Consider the following 17,964-nt stretch of genomic DNA (forward strand, 5'->3'; position numbering starts at 1 on the left):
TGTGTCAAGAACATTGACCCCCAAATCCCCCTCTCCCCCCACAAAAAATTAACAAAAGCACAACAAGAACATTGACGCCTCCCCAAACCCCCTGCCCCCAGATGAAACACAACAAGAACATCCACTTCCAAATCCCACTCCCCCGGCACAAAAAACTTAAGTAAATCGCAACAGCAGCATTGACCCCCAGCCCCCCCCCAGATGGCCTCCCTGCACAAAACATCACTAGAATCAGCAAAATTGAGTTGAAAATCAGCTCACACCCTGTCCCATAGCCTCCTGTCCTCACAGTGCGTGCTCACTGCCTCCCAGAATCCTCTCAGAGACAGCAAAGTGCTAGATCACCCCCATGATCTCCAAACTACACATCACAGATTCCAGAAACACATTCAGGATGAAAAACAAGCATAAAAGAAGTGGGATAACTACTTTCGTGATCTATCCATGAGGTGCCGACTGAGGCGCAGGTGCCATCTTGATCGGATGCTCACATGCTGCACCCAGGACAGGTCCTCTGAAGTGATTACGCCGAGGAATTTCAAGCCACTTACCCTCTCCACCTCAGATCCCCTGATGAGAACTGGTTCATGGATCTCTGGTTTCCTCCTTCTATAGTCAATAATCAGATCTTTAGCTTTGCTGAGACTGGGTGAGAGGTTGTTGCTGTGGCTCCATGCAAACAGATTTTCAATCTCCCTCCTATATGCTGATTCATCACCACCTTTGATTCAGCCAATGGCAGTGGTGTCGTCAGCAAACTTAAATATGGCATTGGAGCTGTTCTTAGCCTGCCATCACCAATAATTAAATAAAATAATATAAAATAAAATAAAATCTCTAAATCCAGAACTGTATGATTTGTCTTTTGACAGTTGTTGCTACTTTTCTTGCTATGATTGAGAATCTCTCATCTTCGGTTATACTCATCACCTGTAATGGTCTTGCACAAAGTGTGCTTTTACCTGTTAAGTCTTTTCAGTCACTGTTGCGTGACTCTGTCATTGTACTAGTTCATCAAAGAATTTGAGAAGTATTGGCATCCTGATCACAGTGGACTTCCACGTGGCCATAAAGATCTGTTGTTGCTCCCTTAGTAAAGGAGACAGTTATTTTGTCCTTTCTGTTAGCATGAGCCACAGAGTTTATAACAACAATTGCAGTAAGTAATTGAAAAGCAGGAAAAGGTTCTTAGTTCTTTGTGTTTTATTGGAGTTCCAAAGACATGAGAAACCCATCTAGTTTCCATAATTGTCCATTGTCAGGTGCTGCTGCTAAGGCATGAGATTTGGGTGTTGATTTGGGATTAAAAACCTCAGGGTGTAAGGGCCTGCGGTGAGGGATGGGCCAGTTCAGCTCGCTGCTCGCTCTGCACTGAACTAAGGGCCTGTGGACAGACTCTCTTTGTGGACTTCAGTTCTGAGTGCTATTTGCTTGCTTGTTTTTATTGTTTGCATGATCTGTTTTTTTTTCTCACTGCACATTGCGTGTTTGACAGTTTTTTTATTGGGTTCCTTTGTTTTGTGGCTGCCTGTTAGGAGATGAATCTCAAAGTTGTATAATGTATACATTGATAATAAATGTACTTCAGACTTTGAACTTGGATCCGGTGGTAAACTTTTACAGCAACTCCAGCTGCAAGGATGTAGCCTTCTGTTCAGGTAAAGAGATTCAGCAGAACCAGAAGGAAGGGAGCCATTTCAGCTGCTATTTGAGGTGGAGGAAAAGCCAAAGAAAATGAGATATGAGCTTAAATCAGGTAGTATTTTACTCTGGGCAGAATTAAAATTGTACAAGGTCTTAAGTGTAATTCCAGAATGGATAATTTAAAGTGATCTGCATAGTCTATGGTCCTGGTGGCAGTGGAGTGGGAAACTGTCATCAAAGTTGCCTTGGCCTGAGGTCATCTTCAAGCTCAGTGGCCAGGTGGTCCACAAACATTAACACAACCGTCACAGACATCCCCATTTTTTACTCCTACTGTGTCCACCACCCCATTTCTGTGTTAACAGACGTGAGTCAAAGAGCTAGAAAGTCATACATTTAGAATAGCATTGTTTAAAATATGTCTACACTATTCAAAACAAAAATTACTAGTCACAAGTAGGTCACATGAGCCATATGTGAATAAAGTAGGTAATGCTAAAACTGAAGTTTACAGTGCAATTTTAAGCAGAAGTTAAACTGGTAATGATTAGTCAAAATTTTGTCACTGTCAATTTGATTAAATTTAAAGCAAAGTTATAAGTTAAAATAACATTCAAATTGTACAGGACAGCTATTGCAATACTTTTTAAAACAGCGGCTACAGTGGAGCAGCTGGGCAGTCTCACACAAGTATATTCTCCATTTCTCTTCACGGCTTTATTCCTTTGATGTTGTAATTGCTTTGATACCGTAAAACACTCACAATTTTACTTAACTCTTCTCATTTCACTCATGTAATAGTATATGTTTTCTTTAACCTAAGTTGCAACTTACTTACAAGAACATTTATTAAGACAGGCATCCCCGCTTCGAGACTTAATCCAGAATACTTTTGAAAACATTTACATGCACATTATTTTAAAAGTATTTCATATTAATTAATATCATTGTCTTTTGTACAACACTGTATTTTATGCAATCTACAGTGCAAGAGAAATATTTTTTTAGAACTCTTACTAGATCAGTTCAAGATACATTTAAATTAACATTTCATTCATCCCCAAGCACCCCTCTACCTCCCATCTCCTGTAGTGCCTATGGCAGGGCACCGGCTGACATTGGCCTTACCGACGACTCAAGAGGTACCACTCGGTGTGGACTTTATTGAAACCATGCCTGGGCAAGGCAGAGGTACAGCATCCAGTTCATTCTCACATTCTGATGCCAATTGTTTCTTTTCAAACACTGACGTAAACATTATTATCCTTTGCCTGTTCTTTCTGTGTCTTTTCCTACCTCAACTTTGGATTACTTTCTCTTCTCTTTTAGAGGATTCATCTAACTATTTTTGCATTTCACATCAACATTGAACAAACTCAGACCACCCTACAGTCTTCTCATATTTCCCTTTTTCTAATAACACATCTGCGTTCCAGCCATACAATATAATTCTCAACATACCGAATGCTTTCTGACCCATAATGTTAATGGTACCAGAGACCCAGGCCAGGGAACTTTCACGCTACCCTTCACACACACACACAATCAGGATGCTTACACACATGCACACAGACACACACATTTTGGAATTACTTTTTTTTTTAGCCACACTCTTACCAAATTTTTCCTATGCTTCCTGTGGCGCCCACGTGAGACGAGAGCAACTTTTTCCTTCACATGGGAAGTGACCCAGAGTGCAGCAACTTCTTCCTGTGCTTTCTCCAGGAACAGACCCGGACCTTTATTTTTCACATTGCTGCTTTCCTATGTTGGTGACCAAGGCATTAGCAAGTCTTAACTACTCCGCACAGGAGGAAATTTGTGTGACAGAACCAGTCAGTCCCTTGCTCAAATATGAGGAGTCTAGAACTTAAGACTGATCAACTACCAGGGCTGAATTCCTTTCTCCCATATAACAAAGTCAAGGTTTAGCCATCTTGGTGGAGTCTCCAAGTAACTATCATCACCGATAATAAAATTAAGTAACTGGAACTAGAACATACACACTCTTACAACTCAACAATACTTTATTTTGCTTGTGCACAACGAGAACCGCATGGTGCCCATCACCACACTGTTCTGAAGCCAGGACAGAACAATGCTATTTTTATACAGAATTGGCTCATCAGTTATGGATATTGACCATCTGGTAAATTGTGTATGCTTGAATTCCTTACTTGCAAGATCAATCATCATTCAGAACAGAGATGCTAGAAGTCAATCAAAAACTACAAGCTGACAACCGATGTTGCTTTGAAGTTGTTCCGTGATTGTTGTGTGTGCTTCACAGCCTTCAGTTATGATTATTTCATTTGTCTCTGGCATCTGCTACTGTGTAAAGGGAAGCTATGTTCTTCAAGGATCTTTCTAGAAAATATCTCACTTCAGAGGTTTAGTTGAATACACCTGCAGATACCCTCGCTTATCTCGCCTGTAGTAAGCAAGGTCAAAGGTCTCCATTGGGTTGATGGCACCACATCTCAGTCATCCTTGGTTGGACGTTTTCTTTAATCCTTGCCTGACTGCAACTCCCACAAGCCTCACAGTGGTAGGCATAAAGCAAGTAGAGCAGGAGGATAGCACACAGCCTTGAGGTGCACCTGCGCTGATTGTGATTGTGGATGAGGTGAATATACCTGAAGAGATGTGGTTTTTTTTTCCATTTCTGTATTTGTCCCTTCAGTTGCTCTAGACAAGTGGAATTATATATTTGCATCTATGATTAAAACAGAGGCCCAGAAGCAGCATTTGTGTTTATAGTTTCAATCCTTTATACAACTGCAGTCCAGTAAATTGAAATGGTTTGCCAATTTTAAATGGGATTTAACCTTATCAGAATTAGCCCCAAATTGGATCTATAGCATCTTCAAATTGCATCTTGGTAACTCTAGTGTGTTTTGTCATGGTGCTTTAGCATTTCATGGTTGGAAGACGCTGCAAATGACGTGCAAATAAAAGCCAAGAATAAATTCAACTCTTTGAAATAGTATTGATTTACCAGCGTTACTTTGGGAAACATTTCAGATTTGTTGTCTGTCTGTTTCAGGATTTCTTCATTAGTCTTATCCCACTGACAATAAGCCTTTTCTTCCCTATGTGCTGGAAAGCCTAAAGGATTACACATAATGCGTATAATCCAACAAAATCCTGAAAGAGAATATTTTTGGGGAAAATATTCAGTGAAAATGGTTGTCAGAGAGTAAACATCAAAAGGGAGAGTCATGCCCCTTCCAAATCTTATCAGTTATAGCTAGTTTTTGCATATAACTTCAAATGCTTTGTATTAAATCATTGAATTCTATTATATCTCATCATACACTGTGTAATGAAGAATGTGGAAAGGATCCTGCGTTTAATTTTGGCACAGCATAACATTGCTGAAAATAGCCTGAAGCCAGTGTTGTACTCTCTGTTAGTGCTAAGAACCCATTTTTCAATGTCATTCTCTGTAAATATGCAAAGAAGAAATGAGTTCAGTAAACTAAGTGTATTTCTGAGCAAATCTCCGAGGTTGTTATTTTGTGTGATTTTGTGAGAATGTTGTTTATATGTGCATTGGTATCAAAATTTCAATAAGGCTGTTAAAACATCATGCTGCTGTACAATAATACTTCTCATCCATGGCTTTGTAAAATGAGAAATATGCATGTAAGTTGGAATTGTAGCAACATATGCACTCCACTGTTTTTGACTGATATACATGCAGACAAACTAGTGTTGATTTTGTCATACAGTAGAACTATTGTCAAATGGACTATCAGTGCTCGTCTTTATTAAAAACAAGGTCCAGCAGGTAACTTAAGCAGCTTGCTGCAGTAATTGGAAAATTTCCTAGCCAGTTGCCCTGCTTTGCTACCCTTGTGCCTCACCAACCAACGAGCCTTTCTGTGTGTGGAGCATTATGTAGTTGGAGTTAATAACAAGAAAATGCTGGAACTGAAAGAACTTGCTCGTTCAAATTTACCAAGTGTTTGACAACTCAATCAAGTTCAAATGCCATATTTAAATTTACTGACTCCACCACTGTCACTGGCTGAATCAAAGGTGGAAATGAATCAGCATGTAGGAGGGAGATTGAAAATCTAGCAGAGTGGTGCCACCACAACAACCTCTTATTCAATGTCAGCAAGACCAAGGAGCTGACTAATAACTTTAGGAGGGGAAAACCGGAGGTCTGTGAGTCAGTCCTCATCGGCGGATCTGAGATGGAGAGGGTCAGCAGCTTTGAGTTCCTCAGTGTTGTCATTTCAGAGGACCTATCCTGGGCCCACTGTGTAAGTGTAATTGCGAAGAAGGCACAGCAACACCTCTGCTTCCTTCGAGTCAGCATGACAGCTAAAACTTTGACAAACTTCAGTGGATGCATACACACGGAAATCTGCAGATGCTGGAAATCCAAGCAACACACACAAAATGCAGGTGGAACGCAGCAGGCCGGGCAGCATCTATAGGAAGTAGTATAGGAAGAATGTCGACTGTACTTCTTCCTATAGATGCTGCCTGGCCTGCTGCATTCCACCAGCATTTTGTGTGTGTTGCTTCAATAGATGCATGGTGAAGAGGACGTAGACTGGTTACACCAATGTTCTTGAACAGAAAATCCTAAAAAAAGTAATATACACAGCCCAGTCCATCGTGGGAAGCGCTCTGCCAAACATTGAGCACATTTACATGGAGTGCTGTCACAGGAAAGCAGCATCCATCATCAAGGACCCCATAGCCACCAGGCCATGCTCTCTTCTTGTTGTATCCATTGGGAAGGTGGTACAAGAGCCTCAGGATTCTCACCACTATGTACAGGGTCAGTTATTACCCATCAACCATCAGGCTCTTGAACCAGTGGGAATAACTTTACTCAACTTCATTTGACCCATTTCTGAAATGTGCCCACAACCTACGGACTCACTTTCAAGGACTCTTCATCTCATTTCCTCAATATTTATTGCTTAGTTATTTATTATTATTTATTTTTTATTTTGTATTCACACAGTTTGTTATCTTTTGCACATTGGTTGGTTGTCCACCCCACTGGGTGCATTCTTTCATTGATTCCATTTTGGTTCATGGATTTACTGAATATGCCCACAAGAAAACGAATATTGATTGTATATGGTGACACATAAGTACTTCATTAATAAATTTACTTTGAACTATAAAATTAAAATTTCACTTACTGCAGAACAATTTTTAGGCACTCTAACTTTTACAAAATGATAACTGAATAATCGTGAGCTGAGACAAGCAAAAAGAAACACATTTGTATTTTATGCAATGGATTCCTTGCCAACAGATTTATAGCATGTCAGAAAAATGGGTTTATATCAAGATGTCATTTGGAAATATAAGGCTTTGCTCTTCTGCCTTGATTTACTTTTTAGACATTGATTCAATACCGCAGATTTTAAATTTTATCATTTATCTAATGGTTTATGACATTCAATTTTAACTCAAGTTCTAGATTTAAATGCTATGTCATACCTGAGCATAGCTTGCCATTATGATATTAAATGTTGTTTCATTCCCTTAAATTATATCACAATTAACATTAATTGGTCTTTCATATAATTAATACCTCTGGAGTCTTTCTGCTGTTTTGCTCACACAAAAACAGTGACTCCACTTCAAAATATTTCATTTTATCGTTTGTCATTTGATATCTTCCTGAGAAATTTTGTGTCTTTCATTCCTTATTTCCAATTTTAAAACTCTGTAGCTGTTTCTGCAGCATTAACCTATTTAATTTGGTATTTCCTGCAAAGATTTCGGTAGCTAAGCAACCTCATCTTTATTTAGCGAGCATAAAATATCAAATGTCAATAAAAATAATCACAATTCCATTGGGAATATAGAAAGTGTTGTGCATTAGTTTCAAAAAGTGAATCCCTAATTTAGAACCCACTGATAAATTAGATTCCTTAGAGGAATGGAAATTGTAATCCAGCCCTTTGATTAGAATGCAGCCATCCTTCAAAGCCTGATTTTGATTTTTGTGAATACCTTCAAGAATGGGGCTATTCAATATGACCCAATCTCTGTAAAATGTGCAGGACTTAAAAGTCCGAAGATTTATCTGCTTTCCTTGTCACATGGGATGAACTGAAATTCAGGTGCAACACCTTCAGAATTTTTCAATTGGGCACAGAATAGACAAGGGCTGGAATCAAAATGCTGCATAAAACGTGGAAGAGAATGTCAAGAAAAAATGGGACTGCTGTTAATCAATAACAATATCTGTATATTATGTTGGAACTTGCCTGCTACTTTGTGAGTTTTCATAATATGATAAATGGATGATTTGAACTCACAGCTATTTCCTTTTAAGTGTTTTTGGTGTGTATTGTCCCCATCTAACTTACAAAGTTCCTCATGAAGTATTATGTTGAAAAGGAGACTGCACTGAGCTCATGAATAAAAAGTTATGTTTTTAAACTAACTATCAATGGTTAACATTCAGCAATACTAAGAGCAAATATTAAAGTGGAGTTTACTTGGCTTTGCCTTAGTGATGTGTCTTGGAGAAATGCAGCAAGTGTTGGAACAAAGTGATTTTGCTGCAGGTAGATTTAAACGCAGCCTTAAATTGGTAGAGTTAAACGCAGCCTTAAATTGGATTATAGTTTGACCTCACACTAGAAAAAGCAAAATAACAATCTCTGCATGCAGTAAAGATGAGATTTTTACCACTCTGAGTTTAATATTATGCAGAAGCCAAAATATCTGGGCCAGATAGTATAATTGGGGGTTAGCATTTCTGTGCACTGATCAGTGTTTTACATTCAGTTGAATTACAGGCTGGTGAATGCAGAACGAAAACAGTAGCTAAATTCACCACCCTGTCCCACCCCCAATATCACCGCCCTGAAGTTTGTTGCAACCAATACCTATTAGGAATTACTGTAATTTGACTCTATCCAGCCTCCATTCATGCAGAACCACAAGAATTAGCAGAAGGCTAATTATTTGATCCAGCAGTCTGTGCCAGATTATAAGGCAAGAACAGCGGTTTACATTTATATCAGTACCTTTGAAGTAAAAAAAACCTCAAGGAGCTTAATTAATGGACTTAAAGATGTTGGACTTGAAGTTGGAAAGGAGCAATTGGGAGATGTAACCAATGGCTTGGTCAATGAGGTGGTCCTTAAGAGAGCGTGTTACAGGTTGGATATAAGATGATGCAACAGAAAATGGTGGATAGAGCTCAGTCCATCATTGTGAATGAATGAAATTTTATTTCGGTCAGTACAAATGTAACAAAAAGCATCATTTTCAACTTGATTTTATAAGACAAAATTAAATAATAAAAATCTTTTAAACAGACCGAAAGCGTGTAGGCTGAAGCTATTACGCCTACCACTCTTACTTATATAAAAACATATTTGGTGTCAATCATCACATCAAAACAAAAAAATTCATAATCTTTTAACACAAAATCCACTTCCAAGTATCATTTATTTACATTACTCCCATTCATTTAAAATCATGTATTTTATATTTGTTCATTAAATAATTTTTAAACTTGTTAAGTGTTGTGCATGGTTTTAAATTTGCAGTACAACTGCTCCATAGATTCACCCCTCTGACTGAAACACATTGATTTTTTATATTTGTTCTTATCCTTTGTTTTTGAGATAGACATGCTCCTCTCAAATCATGTTGACTTTGTTTCATTTTAAACAATCTTTGGATACTTTGTGGTAACTGTCCATTTTTTACTTTATACATATCCCCACCATTGAGTGCATTTACATGGAGCGCTACCACATGAAAGCAGCAACCTTCATCAAAGACCCTCACCATCCAGGCCATGGTAGGAGTTCCCACAATACCAGGTTCAGGAACAATTAGTTACAGCCATCAGGCTCCTGAACTGACATGGCTAACTTCATCCATCACTACTCTGAACTGATTCTACATCCACTGATTCATTTACAAATCGTGATCTCATTATTTTATTTGCACAGTTTGGCTTCATTTGCATTTGTCAGTCTTTATATATAGTTTTTCATAAAAATTCTGTTCTATTTCACTTTTCCTGTGAATGTCTGCAAGAAATGAATCACAAGGCAGTATATTGTAACATACAGTGTACGTACTTTGATAATAAATTTGAACTTTCAAAAATGTAAAAGTTACATGGGAAATGCAATATATGTCATTTGCTGCAACCAAAATTTATTTTATTTAGAGGTAGGGCATGGTATTAGTTCCTTCCAGCCAATGAGGCTGCACTGTCGGCTGTACCCATCTGATCAGTTAAACTATGCACCTGTATTTCCTTGCAATATGGGAGGAAACTGGAACGCTCAGAGGAAACCCATGCTGTCACAGGAAGGACATACATACCAGTCACCAGTGTATCGAACCCAGGTTGCTTGCTCTGTAATAGCATTACAGTAACGACTACATGATCATGCCACCCCGAAAATGTACAGATTATAATACCATTAGAACAAATGTGCTTTTATTTAATGTTTCCCTCCATTAAGCAGAATGCAAAGTTTCACTATAATTTTAGTCGTGAACAATTGCCCAAGCAATGTCAGAGCACACTGTATGTGTTACTTTGAAAACTGGATAATTAAAATAAAATCTACAAATTGGGATCACAGACAGTGATAATGATTCAGAAAACCAATGTAATAAAAATGAATATAAATAAATTTATATTAATTTGTTTATTTGTCCTTTGCTTTAGTTCAGCACAGGTTGCTAGCAGTACATGACTTATTATGAGCCACCTGATTTTTGTTTTACTTCTGTTCCCCTCACTTATTCAAGGGCAGGTTCAAAATAGTTGAGTTTTTTGAATCTTGGTAGTAGCATTTTATTTTATGTATTCAGTCTTTATGATTTCCTGTGAGCAAGTTACACAATTGTGCAGGCAAATTTTAATAAGATTATGGATATGTGATACTGTATATTGGTGCAAAGTAGAGATTTACGTTTGATCACTTTCCATCTTCAGAAAATGTAAAATACAAGGTCAACATGATTTAGTATGTTGTATATATAAATGTATTGGGACACCATCAGATGCACTTAGCACCACATTAAGTTTTGATGACAGTAGCACAGATGTTCAATTATTTTTCTTTGCATTTAGTCTTCACTGTTTCACAAAGGTCCATGATGGTGGTGCAAATGTGGGCATTTCTAATTTCCAAATTCACATCAATGATTTTTGTTATTTTACTTACAACAGGTTGGAGGAGGAGAAGAATATTCTTTTAAAATTACAGGAAGATTTGAATGAGTATTCCTGTTGGCTGGAAGATACAGAGAAGACTTTGAGATTAGTATCGGAACCTGGAAATGAGCAGCAGCTGAAAGAGTCACTCGAGAGAGTCAAGGTAATAGCCCAACACTGCTTTAAAAATGTGAATTTCATTGTAGTGCCAAATTCTTATTTCATGCTGTTTATTTCCTATAAATATATGCACCTAAACACACTTAAGAGGTCCATTTGAAGATTGCTGTGCACATTTTAAAAGGCTTCTAAATTATTCATCATTAGGAATAAAAGTATCAAATTAATACTTCTCTGCAGTGCTCCAGCGGATTATTGAACAGAGGTGCTCAGCAGGGTGGCACTAAATGTAGAGTTACCCAAATTTGTTTGTGAATTCTGTCGTTACTTGCTCTGAGCCTGAGTCGTAGGAGGACAAATGTCCTTTGTTATATTCAGAAATTTAAAGATCTTGTACTTGTCACCATTTAATAATCCCAAACTAGAAAGCAATGTCAAATGAACCCCACGCAAACAGACTTGCTAGTGTTACAGTTTTCTTTTTGTCATATAGTTCTCTTGTGTTTTCATGAACATGGTCAAAACATAGTGGCGTTTCACCACTGCTTGTCATAAAGAACTCAAAGGATATGAGGGAATGTTGGATGAACAAACTAAAGCAGAAGAAAAAGTCTTTATAATGGATGATACAAATAACCCTGACTTCATGCTCAGCAGTGAATTGCCTGCACTTGCTAATAACTCAAGATAAGAGACTGAATTTAACTTATTTTAATCTCTAGCTACAGGCTTACTCCCAAGGCAGCACTGAACTTGGCTAGCTCCTATACAGAGGTGTCATCATGAACATTTAAATCATCCCAAAAAATAGCCATAAAATGCATTCCAGTTGGCTATAGATGTGAATAAGGACTTGTGATCTTTCTGAATGCCTTTGAGACTTAGAAGCCTTCAAAGCATACCAGAACTATGAAAGAAAAAAATTTAAATTTTACAAAAAGAATGTATAAATGCTAAAAAAAATAAGGTGTGTTTAAACAAAGTAAAATAATTTACAATGTGTAAACTAAGTAACACTTGCCTTGGACCTCACAGCTAATACACTTCATTCAAACTGAGATGCTGTTCCTGTAACAGGTCCAGCTTGGTCATGTTATTTGGGTGCTCTCTTTAGAGTGGCTGTGACATCCTTGTGCTCTAACTGAATTTCCTTTGTAGTCTGACACTAGAATTAGTTATTGAAAAACTCAGGATCAGCACACGTTAGAACGGTGTTGTCAAGAAGCAGCGTTTCAGTCAACCACAGACTTGTAAATGAAGTATTATTTCTTGAGGAGAAAATTGTTTGAAAAATCTGTGAATGTTGATTGTGCTTAGCAATAACAAATACAAATTGGGATGAGCCCACAAGATGCTTTGACATAACTGCATATTGAAAGCTGAATGGTACATCAAATCTTAAATAGGTCAATGCCTTTTATATGCTTCCAATTTTTCCTGGTTAGCTAAAAGAAAGAAAAACTAAATAATGATATTTACATTTTCCACAGTGTGCTCCATAAGGAACAGAAGGTATCATCCTCACTGATGGCTTCACTCCCCTTATTCTCTCGTGCTGCCCAAATATGAATTTAGTCACTCCAGGTTTACTAACTTACCTTGTTTACCTTGGGAATTAATTCACAGATATTAAATTTGCATTTCCATCCTTTAATTATAATTAATTAATTTCACTTTAAATGATACATCAGAAATATGCTGGCCTGTTGTCACAAGTAAATGAACTGGTCTTCTGATATCTTATGTCCAATGCACTAATGCAACAGGCCTCACTGAGATGGTGATAGAAACTGATAATCTCGGAAAAAAATTTTAAACTGCAAATGTTGGAAATCCAAAGTGAAAACAGAAAATGCTGCAAATACTCAGAAGCTCAAGGAGCATCTTTTGAGATAGAAACAAAGCTATTGTCCCAGGCCAAAGACCTTTCATTACACTAACTCAGAACATTTCTTCATTCTCAAAGATTCTTGTCACCATTACATTTTGCTTCCTCCCACTGGCTTTTATTGTTTTGACTCTCAGGTTTTATGAAACCTTTGAAATAATAATGTTAAAATCCACTGCATTGAATTGATTGCCCTCATGAGCTCACTTGATTACCTCTCAAACAATTTAATTAAGTTTGTTGTACACGATAATCCCTCATCAAAACTATGCTGTCTCCAATTACTTTTCTGAATGAAGGTTTTTACTTGCTTATGTTGACCATTAGAATTGATTCCAATACCTTGCCCAGCAGCTGCTTCCCCATCTCTGAGGAACTGGATTCACAGTCCTCTGGCAATACTCTGATAGGCAGGAAGAATTGAACTCTGCAATTTTTCTGCTTGCTTCTTTTAACTGCTGGGATTTACTTTATTTGGTTCTGACAATTTATACAGTTTCAAAAATAATTTGTTTATCCCATCCAGTACTTCATGTTCTTCTTTAATGTTGTTGTGCTTGCCACCCTCTCTTGAGCAAAGGCTATTACAAAGTATTTATGAAGAAGCAGACCCATTCCACACAAAACATTTCTGACTCCTACTCTTATTGCATCACTCATTATTTACTTACTACTCATTTTATTTTATTTTCCAGTATTTTTCCATATCCTCTCTTTGCTTTCCAAATTTCTCTTTAATTTCATCCCTATACTCTATTAAAGTATCAGAATTTGACACAAACTTCCTTCCCTCTCTTGCCTTGCCCTCATGTGCATTTGCTGATCCAAGAAGTGCTGGGTTTACAGAAAAAAGAGGGAATCCTAGAAGAAAACCCAGCCCTCAGACGAATACAAAAGTATGCATGATAATTTATAGTTAGATTTTGAGTAAAAATGTGCTAAATTGGAACATGCGTCTCATCTTCCAATTTATTTTAGCTACGAGCGGAAGAACTACCTAGGCGGAAAGGGATATTGAAGTGCTTAAATGAAAGAGGAGGAACAACACTCAAAAGCAAGACTCTGGCCCCAGAACAACGCTTTAAATTGGAAACAGATCTCCTGCAGGCGAATAATTGCTGGACAAAGGTATGAACTATTGGAAATCATGCACCTTGCGCAGCATAAAGCTGTTTAATTAGATAGTTGGTTTAATTACTAGGATGATTAACTGAAAAATGCAAATATCACAACTGCATATTTTTGTTTAGCAATTTTGGGCTGTTGGTTATTTCTGTTGAATGCATATCTTTGCCAGAAACATGATGTATGACTGAATGTTGTCCTTTGGCTTAACTTTTGATTAGAAACATTCTAGTTAAGTTGGGTTTTTGGAAAACTTTTGTAATTTTTTCTTCAAACAGATAAACCTGCCTGTATTGCATTGAATCATATTAATGCTTTATCTACGTTGCATGTATTTGAAATGAAAACTGTTTGCGGGGGTTATTAGAAGCATAGAAATCTACAGCGCTTTACAGGCCCTTCGGCCCACAATGTTGTGCCGACCATGTAACCTACTCTAGAAACTGCCTAGAATTTCCCTACTGCATTGCTCTCTATTTTTCAAAGCTCCATATACCTATCTAAGAGTCTCTGAAAGACCCTATTGTATCCGCCTCTACCACCTTCCACACACCCACCGCTCTCTGTGTGGAAAAACTTACCTCTGACATCCCCCTTGTACCTGCTTCCAAGCATCTTAAAATTATGCCCCCTCATGTTAGCCATTTCAGCCCTAGGATATTCTTCTATAGTTTTTGATGATTTGTTTTATTTAGTATTTAAGCTGGTGTATAGAGCTGATAGTTTAGGCTTTATATTTGGCGTTGTTGCCCTCCTGACCTATTCAACACATAAAGCAGAGTTTTCTGTCAATTCTCTTTGTATTATTCTTCAATCATGAAAAAAAAACAACTTTTGCTTCATGATTCAGGACTAGTGACCTAATAATTACTTCAGTTATACAGCAATTTCAAGGCAACCAACTTGCTAATTGGCTTATAAGTTGTGCTACTTTGTGTTTATATTTCAAAGAATCGCAAAGATGCGGCCCAGAATCAGGTTTATTATCACCGGCATATGCCATGAAATACGTTTTTTTTTGTGGCAGCATTACAGGGCAATACATAAAAAGATACTAGAAGTTACAATAAGAAATATAAACAAAATAAACAAAAACAGAGCCAAGTAGTGAGGTAGTGCTCATGGGTTTATGGGCTGTTCAGAAATCTGATTACGGAGAGGAGAAGGTTGTCCCTGAAGTATGTCGCAATGAAGGGTTTCAGCCTGAAATGTCGATTCTTTTTTCCTTTTCATTGATGCTTCCTGCCCTGTGGAAATCTTCTACTATTTTGTGTGTGTAACTCCTAAAATGTTGAGTGTGTGCCTTTAGGCTCCTGTACGTACGTACTCCCTGATTATAGTAATGAGAAGAGGGCATGTTCTGGGTTGTGTGCATCCTTAGTGATGGATGCTGCCTTCTTGAGGTACCCTCTTTTGAAAATATCCAAAGTGTTGGGGAGGCCAATACCCGTGATAGTGCTGGCACGTTTTTCTGATTCTATGCATTGGCACCTTCACAACAGCTGATGATTCAACCAGTTAGAATGCTCTCCACAATACATGTATAGATATTTGCAAGTCTTTGGTCAAATTCTAAATCTCCTCAAACTCCTTTTGAAAAATCTCTCCTTGCATGCCTTCTTTGCAATTGCATCAATATGTTGGGCCCAGGACAGATCTTCGGAGATGGTGACAGCAGAAATTTGAAACTGTTCACCCTTTCCAGTGCTGACCCCCCAATGAGGACAGGTGTGTGTCCTCCAGACGTTGGCTTACTGAATTCCACAGTCAGTTCCTTGGTTGTTTTTGGGACACCACTCAACTAACCAATCTACCTCACTCCTGTACACCTCCTCATCACCATTTCAGATTCTGCCAACAGCTCTGTCATCATCAAGGTTATTGATGGCATTGGAGCTGTGCCTAATCGCACATTCATGGGTGTGGGGACAGGAGACCAGCAGGCTAATCCTGCATCTTTGGGGTGTTGATTATCAGCGAGGCAGAGAGATTATTTCTGATCTGCACTCACTGTGATCTCCCAGTGAGAAAGTCACAGGACCATTTGCACACGGAGGCATAGAAGCTTTGAAGCTTGTTGATTAGTACTGAGGGAATGATGGTATTGAACACTGAGCTGTAATCAATAAACAGCAGCCGGTCATAGGTATTGCTGTTGTCCAGGAGGTCCAAAGTCCAGTGGCGAGCCAGAAAGATTGCATTTGCTGTAGACCTATTGTGGCTTCGCACAATAGTGACAGTGATAGAATGCCGAACAGTACAGCATTGTATAGCCCACGGTATTGTGTCAACCTATATATTTACAGTATGTATTTATTTAGAAATACAGCACAGAACAAGCCTTTCCGGCCTACTGAGCCATGTCACCTAGCAACCCACTGACTTACCCCGAGCCTAATCACAGGACAATTCATAATGACCAATTAACTCACCAACTGGAATGTCTTGGGACTGTTGGAGGACACCGGAGTACTTGGAGGAAAACTACATGCTTCATGGGAAGGACTTACAAACTTATTTACAGAGGACACCAGAAATGAACTCTCAAACTCCAGTGCCTTGTGCTGTAATAGTCTTAGGCTAACTGTTACACTGCCATGGCCCCCACGGTATATAAACTTCCTCCATGATCAATCTAACCCTTCCCTCCATAACCCTCCATTTTCCTTATAAACTTTTGTCTAAGAGTCTTTTAAATGTTCCTATTGTGGCGACCCACTTTCTGCGCAGGCGAACCGGCTCACAAATAGCCAGTGTGCGGGGGGAGACTTTGGTAATGCACCTCTGACGTCATTTCCGCCCGGAGAGAGCGGGCGCTAGCGATTAAATGCCAGCGCTGTGAAGTTTGAATAAACTAGTCTCAAAACGACTTACCGACTGCATGTCGTTATTTCAGCACTGTGTGTAGCACATTGCTACATTGGTGACCCCGACGGTCCTAACGGGATTTGGACCAAAGATGACCGACTCTTCATCTATTCATGCAGTTTTGCTAAAACTGCCGACTTTCTGGACGCTGTGACCATGCGTGTGGTTTAGCCAAGCAGAAGCCCAGTTCCAGATTCGGCAGATATCCTCTGATTCCACGCATTACTACCACGTGGTGAGCGCCCTTGACCAGGAGACGGCCGTCCAGGTTGCGGATTTCATACAGTTGCCCCCAGAAGAAGGCAAATATGAAGCATTCAAAGCACTGCTCATTGGGACCTTTGGCCTCTCACGGCGCGAGCGTGGTTCCCGCCTGCTTTACCTGGATGGTTTGGGAGACACACTGCCGTCAGCATTGATGAACGAGATGCTGTCCCTGTCTGACGGACACAAGCCCTGCCTCATGTTCGAGCAAGCGTTCCCAGAGCAACTGCCCGAGGACATACATCTGCTGCTGGCCAACGCAGATTTCAGCGACCCCCCGGAAGGTGGTGGCCCAGGCAGACGTGCTGTGGAAAGCCAAGAGGGAGAGCGTGGCATCCATCAGTTAGATTACCAGGCCACGTGCCCATCAGCAGACCAGACCAGACCCGGCAGGGGGGCGCACACAACACAGAGGCAGGAGTGAGGAGGCCAGTGAACAGTGGTGTTTCTACCACGAGCGATGGGGCACAAAAACCCGCCGTTGTCGCCCGCCCTGCAAGGGCCAGGGTCAGCTGCCGCTAATGACTATGGCGGCTGGCCACCAGGACAGCCTCTTGTACGTCTGGGACAAACAGTCGGGATGCCGCTTCTTGGTTGACACCGGAGCGGAGATCAGTGTCTTGCCCCTGACGGGGTACGACACCCACAACAGGAAGCCAGGAACCACCCTGAGGGCTGCAAACGGCAGCACGATACGGACCTACGGCACCTGCACAGTGCAGCTGCAGTTCGGCACCAGCCGGTTCATGTGGGACTTCACACTGGCTGCAGTGGCCCAACCACTCCTGGGGGCAGACTTCTTGCGAGTTCACAGCCTGCTGGTTGACTTGCAAGGGAAAAGACTGGTACATGCCGAGACTTTCCAGAC

At 39.5% G+C, this 17,964-nt stretch overlaps 1 protein-coding gene across 10 annotated transcripts in view; it reads left to right on the forward strand.

Moving 5' to 3' along the window:
* dmd (dystrophin) overlaps positions 1 to 17,964 on the forward strand; it is a 1,939,431-nt gene that overhangs the window by 1,384,000 nt on the left and 537,467 nt on the right. For all 10 annotated transcript variants that reach the window (XM_059968142.1, XM_059968139.1, XM_059968147.1 and 7 more), the window contains 2 exons: positions 10,847 to 10,994; positions 13,818 to 13,967. In XM_059968142.1, coding sequence (XP_059824125.1) covers positions 10,847 to 10,994; positions 13,818 to 13,967 — 298 coding nt within the window. The remainder of the gene's footprint in view (positions 1 to 10,846; positions 10,995 to 13,817; positions 13,968 to 17,964) is intronic.

Source organism: Hypanus sabinus, chromosome 4, assembly GCF_030144855.1.
Source record: "Hypanus sabinus isolate sHypSab1 chromosome 4, sHypSab1.hap1, whole genome shotgun sequence".
Classification (NCBI taxonomy): Eukaryota; Metazoa; Chordata; class Chondrichthyes; order Myliobatiformes; family Dasyatidae; genus Hypanus; species Hypanus sabinus.